The 20686-nt window shown below is 34.4% G+C and overlaps 1 protein-coding gene across 17 annotated transcripts in view; it reads left to right on the forward strand.

Moving 5' to 3' along the window:
• The window catches only part of LOC149785499 (uncharacterized), a 207307-nt gene that overhangs the window by 138377 nt on the left and 48244 nt on the right, over positions 1-20686 (forward strand). For 16 of the 17 annotated variants that reach the window (XM_089979287.1, XM_089979294.1, XM_089979300.1 and 13 more), the window contains 3 exons: positions 10112-10189; positions 11514-11603; positions 15869-15943. In XM_089979287.1, coding sequence (XP_089835413.1) covers positions 10112-10189; positions 11514-11603; positions 15869-15943 — 243 coding nt within the window. The remainder of the gene's footprint in view (positions 1-10111; positions 10190-11513; positions 11604-15868; positions 15944-20686) is intronic. The other variant, XM_089979291.1, reaches the window with a different exon arrangement.

The following is a 20686-nucleotide window of genomic DNA, read 5'->3' on the forward strand; positions in this document are numbered from 1 at the left end:
TGGAAGCATGCTTATGTTCAAGACTTTGAAAAAAACATTTTCCACTTGTGCCTTTTAACATTTGGCACAATTCTGAGGAGTTTTCTCACACGTGGAACTAAACTACGTCATCAGTTCTGTCTAATTCTTACTTTTATCCAGTATGAAGAATTCACCCTTTATTGGTCTCTCTTCATCTGACTATATAGTATCATTCCATAATTGTTATCTGCCCTTGGTATAGAGTATGTCAGTTTGTATCCTAGTATTTGATCTGATATATGAATTCTATCAATAATTGTATAGTACCGTATTAACCGTATGTTTTCGGACTGCAACAAATAATTACTTTTTTTGTCGTCCGAATACATATCAAATTCTTTAATTAGGTGTCCGAAAACATACATTTGAAGATAAAACAAGTATTTTGTCAAGCACCACGGAAAGGATAATGAATGAAAAACAGGCATTACTTGTCTATTTTGTCTATGTGATACATGTCCATCCACCAGAAAACACAGCCATACATGTATTAGAACCACAATTGTGTGCGTATTTTCCAAAAGAACCGCCATATTACTATATAATCTTGCAATCCACAGTTTAACCCTCTGCTAATCGGTGATCATTAAAATCTACATTACCAACGCGCGCAAGCTTAATTTCTGTGTAATTATTATATTAATGCAAACTAAATAAAAAGATTTTGGAATTATAATTTTTAAGATATTTATGACAGAAACATTAGTATCGAGAGTAGAAATACCGGTACATGTATGATGGCTAATCTTAGAGCACCAAAGGTGAGAGGCTCCATATGGGGTGAGTGTTGTATGCACGCATCGGAAGGGTAAAAATAACAAGCAAGTTACAATATGCAAGTCGGCATGTTTAATATGTTCGTATTTTTAAAAAAAATAAAGGTGGTCAATATGTTGTGGTTCTCTCTTATTTTTCTCCCCACCTAGCCGAGGGTAGCTTCAAAATGAGTAGAGCTTGCTGACTCGAAACAATCAACTGCTCAAAGATTGTTTGATGCACCGGTATGTTGGAGATTTCAAGGTGTCTAGGTGATAATTGTTAATAATAAAACTTGTGGGATTTCGTTGACTTTTGTGTTCGGAAATAAAATGCAGCCATCTGGATTTCATTAAAAGAGCACACGATGTACCGAACATTTAGCACCCACAATCAATATTTATCGTCTACAAAGAGGTTTACTACCAATAGAATAATAACTATGTTTAAACCTTGGTATATAATGCCTCAAGGATAAGGGGTTTGTTTTGTTGCACCATGCCAATGAATTTTACTAATCCATACCGACTCTCCGATGTATTGTTTAATGATATAAAGCAGGGGTCATGGTTTCTAATCAAAGCCATAACTGTCACACCTGTTTGATGTGGTTTCATGTGTAGCAACGTCTACACCCACAACCAATTATATTCTTTTAGCCGAATCAAGCTATTAAAATATAAAGTATAAATAAAATACCCACCACTATCAAAAGTTTATATACTGGATAGCTGTCGTTGTGAAACATAATATTGTTAGTACTGTAATAATTTTGATGGATAAGTTTATCATACGTTATGCAACAAGCGAGGAGGCACTGCCTAGTTCATGGAGGGACTCTCCCTTGCCAAAATCATCTCCAAAGAGGCCAGTAGGCCGTCCACAGAAGCAACTTCGAATTAATGATTCTGAGGATGCATCACAAAAAGAACCGCCTACGAAGAAAGCTGCTCTAGATGACGAGTCTGATTATCTTGAACCCGAGAGTGCTCCACCCGGTTCTGCACGTGGTCACTATAAACATTATACATTAAGGCAAAAGCAGGATATCGTTAACAATGCAAAATGTCTGGGAATTAGACCTACAGCAGACAAATTCAAGATTCCGAAATCCACGGTGAGTACCTGGATGAAAATTGACTTTTCTGCCAATCTGAACTTGAACGGACATTTGCCTAAGTGTGGACGACCCATTTCTTATGGACAAGCTATGGATGATAAGATAGCTCAATGGGTGCTCGCTCAATGTGACTTACAAATTCCAGTCAGTGTTGAGGGAATATGTATATATGCCAAGGAGCTTGTCTCAACAGAATTTCCGGAGAGCAAATTCCATGCCAGTCGTTCATGGGGAGAGAGTTTCATGAAAAGACATGACTTTGTGCTCAGAAGCAGGACCTCTCTTGCCCAACATTTACCAAAGGATTTGGAAGAAAAGATTGCTTCGTTCCACAAGTTTGTGATGGATAGACGTGAGGAGGACGAGTTTGACAATAAGTTTATTATTAACATGGACGAGACACCGATGTACTTTGATCTTGTGCCAGGGAAAACGGGGGACAAAGAAGGAACGAAAAGCGTTCTGATTCGTACAACTGGCGCGGAGAAGAGACACATTACTGTTGTTCTAGCCATTGCAGGTTCTGGCAACGTATTACCTCCAATGATTATTTTCAAGGGAAAGAGACAGCTAGATCTGAAGGCTCCAAAAGGGTGGATTATCGCAGTTCAAGAGAAAGCATGGATGGAAGAAATGCTAATGCTGCGATGGATTGAAGAAATTTATTTGCCATTCACCAGAAGAGAGCGATCACTATTAGTGTTGGACTTGTTCCGTGCTCACATCACTGATGACGTGAAGAAACAGTTGTGGCGCGGAAACGTTGTGCCAGCAATAATACCTGGAGGCTGTACATCCAGATTGCAACCTCTTGATGTGAGCATCAATAAACCTGTTAAGAGCTACCTCCGCCGCAGCTGGACGGAATACATCAGGGATGCTACTAATGCATTAATATCTTATAATGAAAGCAGCAATGGATGGATCAAGACAGCCAGCAAACAGACTGTATTGGACTGGGTTGTAAATGCCATGGACACATTGAAGGAAAAGCGCACAATGACAATTAAATCTTTCAAGGTGTGCGACATCAGTGTCAGTCTGAGCAGAAGTGAAAACGCGCTGATCAGAAATGACAAACAATTAAACAATATGGATGATGATAGTTATACAGAATTTGAGGGCTTTTTGCCCGAGGACCTGCAAAAGGCTATGGACAAGCTACTTGATATTGAATAATATATTTAAATATATTACAGCATTAAATCATATTTCTTTTCATTCTTTGATATTGCTACTTATTGTGAATGGCTTAATATAACAATGTTTATCTATCTATCTGCATACATACATACGTAAATATATACATACGATTAAAAATTTTAAATTAGTTCATGGAAGTTCATGATCACAATAAATAATTATCTACCAAATGTAGCGAATTTTGTATCAGTTCAGTTAACGGTAAACACGCTGTGAATTTTACAACAAAACGAGGCAGCAGATCTTCCTAGATTATGTCGGAAAACATAAATTGTAGAAAAAATTATAGCAGAGCAATGTCCGAAAACTTACAAGGCATTTAAATATTATATTTTCAACAAAAAAAAAACGGTGTCCGAAAACAAACGGTGTCCGAAAACATACGGTAAATACGGTATTACATACCATAAGGTCATTGATGTAATGTTTGTTTAATATTTGTGTTTGTCATCATCCCAGGATTATAGGGCCACCACCAGCATTGAAAAGCAATTGGCCTCTTTCCAGTGTTGGCCTCCCAGTGCCTTGATGGACCCTTTTCAGCTAGGTGCCTACACAGACCTGTATTGTCCCACATGTCAGCTCTGGCACCATCATGATCCATTACAGCGTGCCAGTTTGGTACCAGCTGTGTTGATTGTATAGTCCTCAATGCCCAATACCATCCTGGACCATTGATCTTGAGACAGTACAGATTCTGTCTGGTACCTGGCTGAGAAGGGTCCATTATCCTGCATTGCTAGTTTGACCCAGTATCTTAATGCACTATTGCCAGAGTAAATATCGAGTTTCATTGATGCATCATGCATCTATGATATCTTACAAGCTTTAACTCCCACTTGGGTCAACCAGTCATAGATTTATTTGCAACAGGGTGAAATACAAAGCTACTAACTATCCAGTTTCAGATCAACAGGCTTGGGCATTTGGTGCTCTTTCCAGGAACTGGAACTGTTTGGATGCAATACACACTCCCTTCAACCCTGCAGATCCCAGAAGTCTTGCAAAAAAGTAAAGAAATCAGTGCTGTCGGGTCCTGTTTGCTTTTCCACAAATATGAACATTCTGGATAATCAAATATTGAACTTAGTAGTGAAAACTAACAGGAAAATCTTTGTCTAACCTCACCTGCTCAAGCAGCTGAAAATGCAGGACCATCTGAACCTGGAAATTATTTAGCCAGTTCAGGTTCACATAAAGCAAGCTCCTTGGGAGCAAACAGTTCTCAAAATATACTTTGTCTGCAATGGGATCTGCCATGGCTGAATAAATAACTGAAATCAATGTTATAGAGTCTCAATGACTCATCCTTCATATAAACTGCTTGATTGTCATTCTAGATACAGTAGGCAGAATCAGATGGATACATGGCTTCATTTTCATGGTGACGGTTTCATTTGAGTTATGGACACTTCTGCTTTTATTGTTAAAGCAGGCATTCGCTCATGGAGAAGAAGTCCTGAATTGTGAAACCTCTTTCCTTGGTGGATCTTTTTTTGCCTTAAAGGCATGTGCAGGACACTTATTGGGTTTGAAATAGAACATATGCGAAGCAAGGTAATGTGAAGAGGGAGATCTCATTTATCTGTACCATAGCAGAAAAAAAAGACAGTATCTCAGTTCAGGCTCTGTCAACCTGGATACAATGGGATTTGATCTGTGTATAGGGACTAACCCAAGACCAGTTAGTTTCTTGCACAAATTATCTCACGAGATTAGGGCTATACCACTAGCATAGCAATCGAGCATAGGTTCTCATTAATTGATAGCATTAGAACAACAGACTCCTTTGTCTATTTGTTCAGCAGCCTTTACAATGACAAGGCCACTTGACTTCACTGGATAAGGGTCAGGTTGGGGGAGAGTATTTTTTCCCTAAAAGCTGCATTTAGTTGTATTGAGATCCAAATTCTAGCCTGTATCTTGCACAGGATTTTAAGCTGTTTGATGTCCATTTAGGGATTGGAGATTGGACCTTCTCATGGATACAGGGAGGTAACTCCTTACACCTCTTGCTAATTCTTGTAATGAATTATAATTAGATAGTGTATTTGAAGAAAAATTAAAGTTTTGATATAAAATATGTTTGTTTGATACTACTTGGCTGATCATAATATGGGTGCACCCTCACAGACTGCACATTTATGTTTCTAACCTGACTTCTGGCATATCCACTGTAGTAGTAACTAACTGGAATATGGACAAGATCTAGCTCAGTTCATCTGACCAAGGGAAAATCACTTTTTTCTAATTGCCATCTAAGTGGGCAGATATCTTTTAGCAATTTTGTTGCTACAAACATGCATGCAATGGATGAATTAATGTGGTAGTGGTCATACTCCATAGGTATTTCGAATGTGTAGCTTATATTAAACTCGATATTCATTTCAATCCATCCTTCACACTTTTGTTTTCATGACATTTGATATTACAGGAGGAAATGTGGCTTACTCATGCATCATAATACCTCAGAAGTCCTGTATTCAGAGCAGAATATTATACATTTTCTGTCATGATTTCCTTTCCAATCAAACTTTCAAGCCATTTGAGATTAAGGAATAAAACTTAGTATACTTGTAAATTACAATTAGCAGCTAAGTGACATACCATATGGAGCATCCTATATTCAAGGACAAGGATCAATATTTGAAGTTCATGCATTCTTTTCCATTCTATAACAGAGGTTTTTTAATGTACCACATTAGGGGGTCCAGTCTTCAAGGTCAAGGTTACAAAGCAATAATTTAGGTTTCGGTATCAGTTTTTCTTCTGCTGTGTAACTGCAATTAAAAAAACCTAGGTCAAGGTCATTTTTCACCATTTTCCAGCAAAATCTTTCTAGATTTATGGCCCCTGTTTGACTTCCACTGTCAAAGAACTTAGTGGATTGAAGAGACTTTATAATAAGATAATCTAGAATCACATTTATTTTTCACCATTTGCTAGCAAAGTTTTATGGTGTTATGGTCCCTGTTTGTCCTTCAGTTTCATTTTCACTCGATGACTTTTGAAGAATATCTTGAGTTAAAATCAGATTTTTCAGTTCAAGGTTTTTCATTAAACAGATGTTATGTTAAGTTCACGTTTTCCCCATTTTCTGGCAGAACTTTATGGAGTTGGAGCTCTGACTTTGATTTCTGCCCTTCTGTTTTGTTCCTGTTCAGTAACTTTTGGAGGACTAAATGAATTGGAATCAATTTGATCTGAAGCTTCACATAAAAATGACCTAGATCAAGTTTGATTTTCACCTTTTCAGCAAAATATAACAGTTTTGTCCCCAGTTAACTTTGAACTTTGCTCTTTCATTTTTGCTTAACAAATTTTGAAGGGCTTCACTGGCTTGTGGGCTTTATATCAAGAAGACCTACATCAGTTTGATTTTTACTGGGGTTTTTTTTCTTTCTTTCTTCAAATATGCAAAATATGGCCCATGTTTCACTTCAAACTTTGCTCTTTAATTGAGTCATATTAATGGGGACATGTATGTAGTATTGACACATTTCTGTATGGGACAGATATGGGAATATTCTAAATTTGCCCCCCCCCCATTTTTCATTGAAAAGAAGAGCAATAATTAAGATAATAGTTCAAGCACTTTTTGTTTCATGTTTATTTCATATGTTGCATTTACACTTTTTAGTATTAAGATGGTGCATATGATGTTTTTATTATTATTATTATTATTATTATTATCATTATTATTATTATCAGAGGTTTTAACTAGCTTTGGTCAAGTGCCATTTGCTTTCACAGTTTAATTCCTGCATGTTATCCTCTCCCAAAAACAATACCTGTATGCATGCCCACAGAACTTCACTTGCTTCTATCCTGTTTTGAAATACTGTCTATACTCGATCATGAGTCATACTGCAAACAACAAAGATCCTGATCTGCTGTATCATAATGCACCTGCAGATCAGGGTCTATATTGTTTGTTCTACTGATTACTCCTAACAAATTGCACATACCTAGATCTGCTGACACAATATGTGATGGCAGATCTGAGTCTGTACAATTTGCAGTTGGACTCAAATTATAAGTGAGTATATATTGTAGTCTAGACTCTTATTTTACAATTACACTTTCAGTGTTTTCTCCAGGACACACAGTGGTGCAAATCACCCCCACTTTCATCTTACTGTGACCATAATGAAACATATAACTATCATTAATATTTACAATGTTCAGTCAGAATATGTAAACACTTCTGTCAGTTGTCATAATCAAGCTCCTACTTGATGAATTTGCAATTGAGCACTGACATGTTTCCATTGAATATCAAGGTGTGAAGATCATTGTACTAAATCACTTGGTAAGGTTGCACATTTGTAAACATGCAGTTTTTTGGGATTTGTTGGTAATGTCTCTGCTGTTACATGGATAGAACACATGGTGCCATAGTAAGAAAAACACATGATCACAGATACTGTGAAGATAAACAACCAAGTTTTGTCTTTATTCAGTAAAAGTTATTTACTCCATAGAAATTTATCGAAATATAGTACAAGGGGTTTATTAATGAATACATGTACTGTTATCGTAGAAAAATAGTTTCCCTTAAAAATTGACCCCATTCCCACCCTACCCTGAAAATGCCAGATGGAGGGTCCTGGAGAAATCACTGCACATTTTGTCTGCTTGATCTTTTCCATTATATTAACAGAGCATTTTATATGAGTGTCCAGCCAGTATAAAATTTAGGAAATGTTTTGAATAATGATATATACCATGATGTGTGTGCTATTAGTGGCATATTATACTACTCAGAGCTTTATAAATTAAAGTAATGTAAATTTTTGAATTTGCAATCACATAACTGCACAGATTTGCCATAGCCTGATGGCATTAGTATGGTATATAATTAAAACAAACATATATATATGTATATCACCAATCCTGAAATCACTGTATTTTCTGGGCATGTTTGGCAGATCAGAGGTTTTAACTGGCATATTCTTTGAGCAAACAGACATCAGTTATACGATATGTAATTAAAGCAGCAGCAAATCTGGAATATAAAATGACAATTTCTGGTACATAAAATAATTAGATACATTGAAATCTTCTTTTTTATCACAACTTGTTATATCTCATTCAAATATTTTCATATTACATTTCACAGATATGACTGCAACATTAAATTTGGGGAAAAAACGTTTTTCAGTAAACTGAAAAACGTTTTTCAGTAAACTGACAACAAAGAGTTGAAAACCATGTTTTAACTACCTTGCACTTTTGTTTCATGGAGTCTTTGTCAAAGGCAAACACAAAACAAAGACAAGGCAATTAGTAAGCACAAAAAGTGTTAAAATTTCAAATGTTTACAGTGCTGTGTCTAATAGAAATAAATTTTGAAAATGTTTGTTGTTTCATCTGGTTGGCATCAAGTTGACTGCTGATATTGTAAGCTAGTTTGTATTGACCTTCAGATGGAGGAGCATTAGCCCAATTAGTTTTTATTGTGAGGTTGTTTAACTGCAAATTCATTCTTTCTGTAATGGAAGTAATGACCATAGCAATAATAGCACCAAGACAAATTACAAAAGATAGTAGTAAGTTTAGGTGGGTGAGTGAGTAATGAGCAAAATGAATGAGTTATTTAATTGAAAATGTGGCTGTAAACACAAGATTTTATTTGATTGTGGTTGTCCTTTTTCTTGACTTCATGGTTTAAGCTGCTTGGTTTCAGTGTTCAGAGATAGTGTATCCAAGAACTCATTAACCCCTGGCACCACTTTTATGTGGCAGGAGGTAGTAGCTTACTGCTGAGCTCTGTAACATCAAGGTCATGTACGATACACTAAAGTGGGTGGTATTATAGAAAAGTAGACAGATGTAGCTCTACAATGATACCAAATAATCTGGAAGTACTAGTTGCACTACAAAATACAGAAGGAAAAACCTCATTTTTGGACCCGATTTTTTTCCACCCAAAATTCACCCATGGTTGGAATCTGATTTTGTGTTCGGATTTGAGACTTTTTGGTCTCAGATCTAAGGCAGACTGGTCTGAACTGCACACAGACAGATGAACCTTTGCAAAAAGTAGCATAAGATGGGCATTTGGAATAAAGAGTGGTCTCGATACAAAAATGATGGGTCTGTTAATTAAAAAAAAATATAAAAAATAGCTCCAACTTTTACCCTTCTGCTCATGTGCAAGCGAATCAGCCAATGAAAACCAATGTTTCGTACACAACTAGGAATTAGGTTAATGGAAAATTACTTGGAAGTTGATGTATTAGGATGTATTCAGAATAGCCCACAAAATGTGTTTTCTACTCGCATTTCAGGCGAAAACGACAAAAACCTCCAGGAGTTAATGAGTTCAGATTACTTTTCTTTCCTGATAATTTCTGAACAAATCAGCATTTTTTTGGTTGGCTCCTAGTCTTTACAGCCTGGATATGATTTCAAATATGAGAAACAAAAACATGAAACTATTTACATTTCTTGAGAAAGTGCGAGAAAGAAGTAATCTTTGTTGATTTTTATTTGGTTTTGTGGGTTTTCACAGCACTTTCAACATATTATTGGCTATACCAGGCAGAGGGAATGTGAGCTAAGTGCATTTCGCAAGGACACACTGAGGTAATTGACTTGGACTAGCCTGAGCAGGTATTGAACCATGACTGTTGGATTAGGAGTCCAGTACTCAACCCACTGAGCTGCCATGGCTCCCAGTCATAATTGCTATCATTTGAGGAAAGCAAGGTTGATCACAGTGTCAAACTGGTTGGAAAGAAACTAATGCACAGTTGGTTAATATGAACTATATATCTTGAAAAGTAAAATGATACAAATTGATTAAAATATCTCTGATGATAAGTCTCATATGCAGTGGGGGCGGGGGTCAGTTTTCATCTTCTTTGAGGAGTAATATAATTTAAATGCAGGAAGTATACATTTCATCGAGATTCCCGAAAGAGAGATTTTACAATGGTTTATATAAATGTAAAAGAGTATGGACTTTTTAAAAGTTTAATACATTTGGCATATTGCAAATTGCAGCCTGTTAGTCTTCGTCAGAGAATACCAGAGGCCAAAAGCTTGATGCCTGGATGGAAAATAAAACACATACAACAGAAAGTAAGAATAGTTTCTTGTGTATGTATGATTTTTTTTATTGTTTTATGTAGAGTGGATATGGTAAGTAATTTGCTTTCAGAACATTAATAAAAGGAGAGATATTTTGTACTTTGCATATTAAATGTTCTTAAATATTAAAGTATCTGCATGCATGCAATATTGCTTACTTCATCAAAGCCTTGCTGAAAATTACTTTTTAACCAGCTATCTATACCAGATATTAATCCAGTCTTTATGCTTTGAAATCTTTCCTTCCTCTTTCTTCATGCACCCTTCTCCCCCTCTCCATACCGTCTTGCGTATGTTAGTACCTAGCAAAGTATAGGTTCCACTTTCCACTAGCAGTGGTAGAAGATGAACGTTATATCAATTATTGCCCTAGTTTTGAGTTTATATACCAAATAATCCGCCCATATGTTATTCAAGAGCTCCATTGTTGTATCTTGAGTGTTTTGGTGTAATTATTGCATTTGTGACAGCCAAATACAAAATCTTATATCCTATGGGCCATTTGTGGCATAAAATATCTGTAGTTGGCTCATGCATTAATTGCTAATGTGTCATTTATCTTCCATATAATTGATAACTAATGTACTTGAAAAGACTTATCTTTTTGGAAATTCCTGAGCTCGAAATAGCATTTTGCAGAAGTCATGGTCATAGTCTGCTAAGAGGCAAACCTAGATGCAATGCTGGAGCTCTGCCTCAGGGTAACATGACATATTTTAGGCAGACAGTTCATCATGTTTTTTTTAAAAAAGTGGGCAATAATTGTTTTTTTATACAGAAGAAAAATGAGCAAAAATGGCAAAATCTCTGAGGTACGAAACATTTTCTTGAACTGCTAGTAGTTTATCATTTGCATGGTACATGTAATAAGATTATAATATATGGTAAGGGTAATAGAACATAACATGTAGGGACAATATAAATTAACCTTGAGGGTAATATAAAGACATCTGAAGAAGCAAAACTTTGGATGGATAAAACATTAAATGTAATGTGTTTGAAATTCAGCTAGTGACCAGTAGAATTATAAAACCGATGAGTAATAAAAATATTTTGCAGTTACATACAGAGAGAAATATATAAATATCTTGGCCTAATTCACAGGTGAGACATTGCTTTTAATCTTGTGTAAGGTTCCCCACTGCATTATAAAGGTTTCAAGTCAATTTTCTTGCATTTAAGTGTTGTTCATACCAAAATAAAATGCAAAACCACTTTTATTAAAGTTGTCGATTACATCAGATACTACCTATTATATCAGATCCCCCAGCTGACATTTATTCCAATCACTAATGAGTAAATTTCTTCTCTCCAGTTCAGTGGGCCATCATTCAATGAAGGAAAGAGTCATGAGCAACGCAAGAACAAGTTAGGACAATGGAGCGTCAGTGAAACCCGTATCAATGTAAGTTTGTAGGCACTTGATTTTTTTGTCGAGCCTGTATATAAGTTATATTTAATATTGCCAGGCTTTTCAAACTTGACAGTAAATAAGGAGCTTGTATCCCATTTGAAACATGGTATATATATTTTCTTGCTGTTATCAAAAGTTAATGGTCTATGAAGTTAGTGTTCTAGAAGAATTTGCAAGGGTTTCCCTTCAGAACAGTTTATTTTTAAAGGAATCAAATACACTGCGAAATGAACTTTTATTTATTAAAAAAAAAAAAACGAAATTGTTGCCAGTAATAGATATTCATTTCACCACAAGCATCCATTCTCTTGCATGTACATGTTAATTTTTTAGCTCATCAGTCCATTAGGCCAGTGAACTTGTGGTATGACCATGTGCCCATCTTCTGTGTATCTGTCAATAACTTAACAATTCCAGTGTACTAGTTTCAACCATGTTTAGCAAAAAGCATTTCAATTATACTGATCAACCTTTAAATATGGCTGCCATTCCAGAAAGCAAAAACATTTAAACTGCTTCTAAATAAGTGTTGAACAAAATTTTACCATATTTAACAAAAGACCTTTAATATATATATATATATATATATATATATATATATATATATATATATATATATATATATATATAAATGATGCAGAGCTGCCATGAGATATATATAGCCTCTGTTAATATTTTTTGGTAGAAAAGACATTCAAACAACTTTATTTCAAACAGAATGTAACTGAATTTGTCAGAACGCCTCATGGCATGAAGAACTTTCAGTTTGCTAGTGTTGTTCACCATCAAATGTGTCATTACTAAAATATGAAAAATATTACATTATTTAGTCTCAAAAACTGCTGAACAGAATTTATATCAAATTGGACAGAGAACATCTTGGCATGAAGGCCTTTAAAAGTATTTCAGATGATGACAGTTCACCATCAAATATGTTTGCAGTTAGTATATGTAGAAAAATCTTTAAACTGCAATATAGAGTAGAACTGGTGAACATTTTAGAAAACAGCCTTGCATCAAGGCCTTTCAAATTCATACAGATGATGCTAAACTATCATTAAATATGTCTGATATTACTAAAAAAAAGGAAAACCTCTGTGCATGATTAAATCAAATTAGACTCAGTGCATCCTGTTATTTATTTCATTTAAAATTTTGTACAAATGATGCTTTTCTGCATTAAATTAGGCAACTGCTGCTAAAGATACAAAACCGTCAGATAATTTAAAAAATATAAAAACAGTAACAACTTTGCTTTAATATCTCCTCTATAAAATTTGACCAAATTTGCCAGAAAACATTTAGTCATGAAGGCCTTTCACATTTGTATGAACGATTGGTTATCAAATATTGCTGTCATTACAGTACTAAAATTAGGAAAATCTCAAAATAACTTTAGCTGAAACACCACTAAACAGAACCAAATTTGCCAGAATGCATTCAGTCTTGAAGGCCTTTCAAATTTGTATGAATGATTGGTACTCAGATATAGCTGTCATTACTGAATATAGGAAAATCTCTAAATATCTTCATCTTAAACACTGCTCAACCGAATTATACTAGATTACCATTACCATTATTAACAGCCACTGTTGCTAAAAATAGAAAGAAACTTTAAATGACTTCTGATTAATGGGACTCCAAGTGGCCAATTGGTCTAAAGTGCTCTCCGTTATGGATCATTGCCATCTGACCTCAGTCTGCGTGGGTTCGAGTCTAGGATTCGGCCAATGTGGGAATGTAAGAAAGCTTGCCAGCAGCTTCTCGTGGATCGGTGGTTCTTCCCGGGTTCTTCCTCCACCGTTAATACTGGCCGCCATGCATAGCCTATCGTGTGCTGAAAAATGGCGTTAAACCCCACAACAACAACTTCTGATTCAAGACCACTCAACAGAATTTTACTACATTTTACATGTTTAGGCTCGAATAAACAGTAACACAGAAAGAGTGAAAACAACAAGCTTTTTAATATTTAACAAATAATTTATTTTCCTGGAAAAATGCTTAAAAATGAAAAAAGGAGAAGAACTTAAGGTTTCAAGAATCAAATCCAAAAATAATCTAAGAATAATCCACAAATTATTTTGCAAAAGTCCTAGTAACAAATGTTATAATCATTTCAAGTTCGAATCCTAATGGAAAATCCAAGATGGATGACAATGATGTATGCTGTAGTCAGTACTGTGCTTATCTACAGTTCGTTGTAGAAATACAAAAATAATGGTACTCCAGTGTTAGAAATCCAAATTAAACATGTAAGCAATGTCTTTCCAGAATTTCTGTGTGAGCACTTCTCAAAATATTTCCAGAGAAAAAGGAATGAATCCTTTTGAAATCCAACTGATCTGAAGAAAATTAGAACTATGAATCTGGCTACAACAAAATAACTTGACATCAGTATAAAAAGCCCAAAACTGAGAAATCTCTCTCAAAGCATCTCTATTAAAACTAACAAATGCGTGTAATGGAAAAACCAGAATTGTGAAATTGAAAAGGGGGGATCACATGATCATGTTTACACTGAAAATGACCTTGACGACAACCAATCATTTTACTCCAAGAAATAAAAAATAAACAAAATTGTTTATATCTTGGAAACAACCAATCATTTTAAAATAAAGTAGAACTTCTTTACGAAGGTAGCTACAAGTTCTGAAACAAGGTCAGAATTTAGATCAACACCTGATGTTTATAAACTAACAGTCAAGGTCAAACAATTTTCTGAAAAAGTATCATCTCTAGTGAATAAATTTACATTATAATAGCGTATAATAGAATAAAAAATTTAAACCTGACAAACAATTAAATCAAAATACATATGAATTTAATCAGATATATGTAACACACATTTAACAGATGGAATATAGAGGTGAAGGTCTTTTATGTTTATACAACTGATAATAATCAGATTTGATTGCTGTTACTAGAAAAGAGAAGAAAAAAAACTTCACAGAAACCACTCAACAGCATTTTCCTGTATTGTATTTGGCAAAATGCATCTTAGTTTCAAGGCCTTAGCTTTATACAAAGATGCCATTCTCATTAGATATAGTGATCATTACAAAAAGTAGGAAGACATTTAAAAAACTGTTGTAACTTTTAAAGAACTTTCATAACTTAAAATGTCACAAAGAAGAAAATTTGACCAATTTGAACAGAAAGTATACTGACAGAAAGGACCTTAAGTACTGGATATATGATGATGACATGCCATCAAATATGGATAAGATTTTTATTACTAAAAAGAAACCATAAAGCTAATTGTTTTCTTAATATGGCAATCAAAAGTGTTGGAGGTAAATTCTGCACGAAGCTTCCAATTGACCCAGATCTTTTGGCCAACTACTCTTGCGTTTGGCTCTGTGGCATACATGAGCCAGGTGAGCACATTAGGCCTAATGTTTGGAAAGACTGATTGTTATTATTGCCATGCTTTTCAGAGAAAAGGACAGATTATACAGTCCTACCCATCTGTGTGTGCATGTGTTTGTAGTGTTTCACAAATCCTCCATCATGGTTCAAGAGAGAGACTTCAAACTATGAGATAGAATTGCCAGTTATCATTGAAAGTGCACAACAATTACAAAATTTTAATACACCCCATGGACATGTCACAAGTTAGCGTTTTTGTATATATTTAAAATAACTCCCAACTTATGAGACCAACATGTCTGTAAATTGGTGTGTGTGTGTGTGTGTGTTAAATGAGGCCCCCAGGTTGTGACACAGCAGGCATCAGGTTGTGTTTGTTGGGTCGTAACTTATTGGCTGTTGAGATCTACATTCTGTAAACAGATAGATAGAGATATATATATATATATATATATATATATATATATATATATATATATATATATATATATATATATATATATATATATATATATATATATATATTAATTGAGCATAAAAAGACATTTATGCATGCAGCTGATGTTGGCTTAGGGTCCATCCCAACCAATGAAGACTTCAGCCATTGAAATTCACACCATGCAAATGAGGAGACTGATTGACAGATGTAACTAAAAGTGGCATCCTCACATGCTTTTACCCCAAGGGACTTACTCTAGGGGCCAAGATTTATAAAGGTTTTTGGTATGGTGAGGAGGTATGCAGGAATATAGGGTTTACAAACACTTTGCCTATATTTAAGATTCTTACAATTATTATTTTTTTCTTGTTAACTTTATAATTACTCCCCTACTTTATACATTTTTTTCTTTCCCACCTAAATTCTGCTTTAATAAATTTTGCAGGTTACTGGTCAAACAAGAGGGGTGTCTAAAAACAGTGTCCTAGATAGATGGAAAATTGCTGTTAATTCACAAAAGGTATATCATTTTCATATTGAGTGAGCAACCATTTCCACTTTATATTATGTCAGTGGGATGGGGAATTTCCATATTTTTAATTTGGTCTCACTAAAGTCAACTGAACCAAAACCAAGAATCCAGGTATAAATTGGTAGATATATTGGGTCAGCAGTATCACATTTAGTATGATGTATATTTTAACTTTATGTCAATAAAACACCCCACTTTGATCTATACAGATCTGTGCTTTAAAGGGAAAAATCCAGCCTTCAGTTTGTTATCACTCTATTAATCCATATTAAATTCTAATCTATGGCACCAACTCTTGGGATGCACAATAAAGTTACAAAACTCACTAGGCAAAGAAAGTGGCTTTACATTCGAGCAGAACTCATGCAAAACCCACAATGCTGGTTATTGTATCATCAAAAAAGAAATAAAGTTGTTAGTGAAATATGTGAATCTAAATACTTCCACAATCAGTGGTTCGCTGACAAAATTAAAATAATTTCAGGTAATTCTAAGGAGTGGTGGAAACTTGTTAAAGACATTTAGAGAAAGTCCAAGGAACAATTATCTTGACTAATTGATTATTAATGGGGCTGATTTAACAATTAATGGAGAGAAAGTTAAAATATTTAACAATTTTGTTTGTGAACAGTCTAGAATACAGACTGATCATATGACACAATGTCGGCTTGCTGAGCTTGATGTACATCAATTGCTGTACCCTGCTATATCTTGCATCAACATTAGTGAAGATGACATATACAGCGTTTTTATTGGCTTAAATCAATCCAAGGCATGTGGTCAAGATTTATTGCATCCCAAGTTACTTTAAAGAATTGCATGTTCAATTATATATGAACTGTATCAAATCTTTAACTCAAGATTTCCAGATTCTTGGAAATAATTAAATGTGATCCCAGCATATAACAAATGTTGCAGAACAAATATTTCAAACTATTAACCGATTTGGCCCTGATCCCGTCTGTAGGCGTGATGAGGCTGTACCCTACTTCCAAGCTCTGCAGGATCATGGTCATTTAAGATACACCAACGTGGATGGTATTAAAATAAAGCAGACAGATATAGCTCTAAAATGATATCAAATAATCTGGAAGTTCTAGTTGCACTACAAAATACAGAGAGAAAAACCTCATTTTTTGGACCCCGTTTTTTTTCACCCACAATTCGCTCGAGATCGGGATGCGATTTTGTGTCTGGATTTTAGACCTTTTGGCCTCAGATCTAAGGCATACCGGTCTTAACTGCACACAGACAGGTGAACCTTTGCAAAAACTAGGATAAGGTGGGCATTTGGAATAAATTGCGGTCTCCATATGAAAATGATGGGTCTATTAAGCAAAAAAAAAAAACTCCAACTTTTACCCTTCTGCTCATGCGCAAGCAAAATAACCAATGGAAAATGATGTTTCTAATACAACTAAGCATTAGTTTCATGGAAAATCTGTTGAAAACTGATGTATTACGATGTATTCAGAAATAGCCCCCCAAATGTCTTTCCTACGCACATTTCAGGCAAAAACGACAAAAACCTCTGGGGCCAAATGAGTTAACCATTATCATTCCTTAGTATTTGGTCCAAGGTGTTTGAAAAATGTGTCAACAAATATTTGCATAATCATATTGTTCAGCATAATTTGATGGTACATAATCAATCAGGTTTTACACCTGGTGAAGAAGTTAGAACTATTTACTGTGCCATAAATTTAGTGTTTGATTGTGTTGGGCATTCCAAATTACTTATTAGACTTAAGAAGATTGGTGTTTGAGGTCGTTTACTGTTATGGTTAGAACATTGTCATTAAGAAAACAGAGGCATCCTGAATTCCTGACCTTTGGATTTTCAGTCTATAAATGCAGGAGTCCCTAAATGGTTTAATCCTAGGACCATTATTATTTTTAGTATATATAAATGATATTGTAAATGATATACAACCATCACTAAGATTATTCGATGATGATACTACACTATATATAATCATAGAAAATCTAAATGAGGCTGGCCAAATGCTAAATTAGGACATTCAGAACCTTCAGGACTGGTCCTGTCTTTTGCTAGTGACATTTAACCCAGACAAAACAGTCAGTGCTCATACACAAAAGCAAAATCATATAACCATCCTAAACTGCAGATGTCTAGTAAAGATATTCAAGAAGTATTCCAACATAAGCACTTAGGTATTATATTCATTTGTGATGCCTCATGGCAAGCTTATGACAAGCATTTGTCTTAAAAGACTTGGGGGAACGTTAATGTTTTGAAAAATTTGCAATATGGATTGGATCTCTTGTCCTTGGAAAGAATGTCTTTTATACCTCCCATGTTTGACTATGCTGATTGTATCTGGGATAATTGTAAAATGTAAGAAAAAAAATCACTGGAAAAAAAACTAAATTTGGAGTCTATGAGAATAGTAAGAGGTGCTACCAAGAGTGCAGCTCAGGCATTATTATATGAGGAAACTTAGTGGGATAGCCAGAATCATTGAGCTATAAGCCTAAATTAATTCAGTTGTTTAAAATGCACCATGGGTTTGCGCCAGATGAATTGAAAGATATAATTCAACCTCTTGTTAACAATGATACCCTCACTAATAGACCTCCTTTGTGCTGAACAATGCTTCATCAAAAATCATTTCTGCCTTCCACAATTAAAGTGTAAAACATGTTACCAATTGAAAAATTTGGTAACCCATCTATTCAGAATTTTTAAACTTAAAATGGAACAAATATAAAATTCCTCCATATTACTGTTTTGGTGTTCGGGGGAATCAAGTTCAGCATACACAATTGAGAACCAAATGGATTGGCATAAATAATGATTTATTCCTTAATCATGTTTCTAACAATAGGTACTGCTGATGTGGATAAGTAGAAAAAGCTGAACAGTTTATTAGAATGTCAAAAATATACAGTTCTGAGACATTCAAAAACTGTTGTTTTATTAAAAATTTTAAAGTTATTTTGAATGTATCAATGCAAATTTTGAAGAGTAATTCACAAAGTTAGCCAGAGCAAATCTTATGTAAGGTGTGTAATTTCAACAACAAATATATGTTACTGTAATGTCTGCAATTTCAATGTATTTTAATTGGATGAGACAGTCCATTTAATTATCATGTGTCATCATACTAAAGTACAGTTAACAGTTGTCAAAATAAATCCAGCTAAGCTGCTGAGCAATAACTCAGTTAGGTTCTCATGGAAGCACTCATTTGTATTGCCATGACAGTTGATGGACTCTTTTTCACTAAAAGTGGTAATTTCTCATTTGTGATGCTTACATTAAAATTGAATTAAAATGTTACAAATTTCCATGACATGATATTATTAATTGATGGGGATTTTCATGTGTGATGTCACCAGTAGGCATTTCCCAACATTTTACATGACCCATATTTTATTATCTATTGTTTTATTTATTGAGAAAATATATTTGTAAAGAAAATATATTTGTAAAGAAAGTTCTACAGGAGGTATTGTTTCTTATTTGAATTTGTGAATTTCAGTATCTTGATTCCAAAATTATAATTTTTTAAAATACCACAAGTTTTTCAGTGATATTTTGAGTTTTTATTGACAAATTTAATATTTTGTATAATGTTAGGAAGTAGGAGAAGAATTTTTTTTGTTTTCATTTAAAATAAACGGGATGCACAACAGCTTCTATGGTATAAGTGGGTTTACATGTTATCAGACTTCACTAAAATGATGAAAGGCATATACAAGTTTGTTTATAAATGAAAAATGTGCAGGAGGAATTCCATTATTACAATGAAGCCAAATATCTTTCTTGAATTTTGATTTGAAGTTATTTTCAGGTAATCACTACTAGTTTGTAATACTTTCATCATAACCAGGTTTGTAATGTAATGAAATGCTTAACAAGGGAGAGCTGAAGATTGTTACACAATTCCACATTTAGTAAATATTGAAGTGGGCTCAAAAATGTTCTAATGATGACAGTTTTGACACAGATATTGTCTTCTGTGTGTTTTAAACAACATTCCATGCCTTGCTCAATAATAATAATTAACAATATTAATAATAATATCCTAAGTTTATCCAGGATGACATAATTAGCTAACAGCTGGTTTACATTATGGTCCTTCAATTATAACAAGTAAAGACATATTTAATTAGTAAAACATCTACAAGGTTAACATTTATGGTGGCATAAACTAATACAAAGTATACATGGTAAACATAATGTTCACATAGGTATATCACAGCTACCACACACAAATGTTACTTGGTCAAAAGATAGGATTGCTTATTAAACTAGTTTAGAGGTATAATTTTTGAAAAGCTGGAACATCAGGTGCTTGTCTAATAACATGCTTCAAAGTACACCTCTTCCTTGATAAACTCGTACATAGCAGTATCTAAAATCACAGACTGTTGTAAAAGCAAGAGTGCAAGTTGCCGAGGGACCTCCGACAAATTAAGAATAGGATGCCATACTGGCTGGACATTGACAATGAAAAGACTGGGGGGGGGAGGTAGAGAACTGTTTAACAATTTCATGCTTGTTTAAGGATCTCTTTGGGAATATTTGTCAATAAAATGCTTTTTCTAATGCAGTTATATATAAATTACCAAGATAAACAACATCTGAAACATTAAAAACATTACTCCAAGAGATGTCAACATGAGTACTAGTGAAAATGTTGCATGTGAATGTGGATGTATTCAAGTGTTATCAATTCATAACAAATCAAGATTACTTTTTTC

This window comes from Sinohyriopsis cumingii, chromosome 13, assembly GCF_028554795.1.
Source record: "Sinohyriopsis cumingii isolate HCF-2022 chromosome 13, ASM2855479v2, whole genome shotgun sequence".
Taxonomy (NCBI): Eukaryota; Metazoa; Mollusca; class Bivalvia; order Unionida; family Unionidae; genus Sinohyriopsis; species Sinohyriopsis cumingii.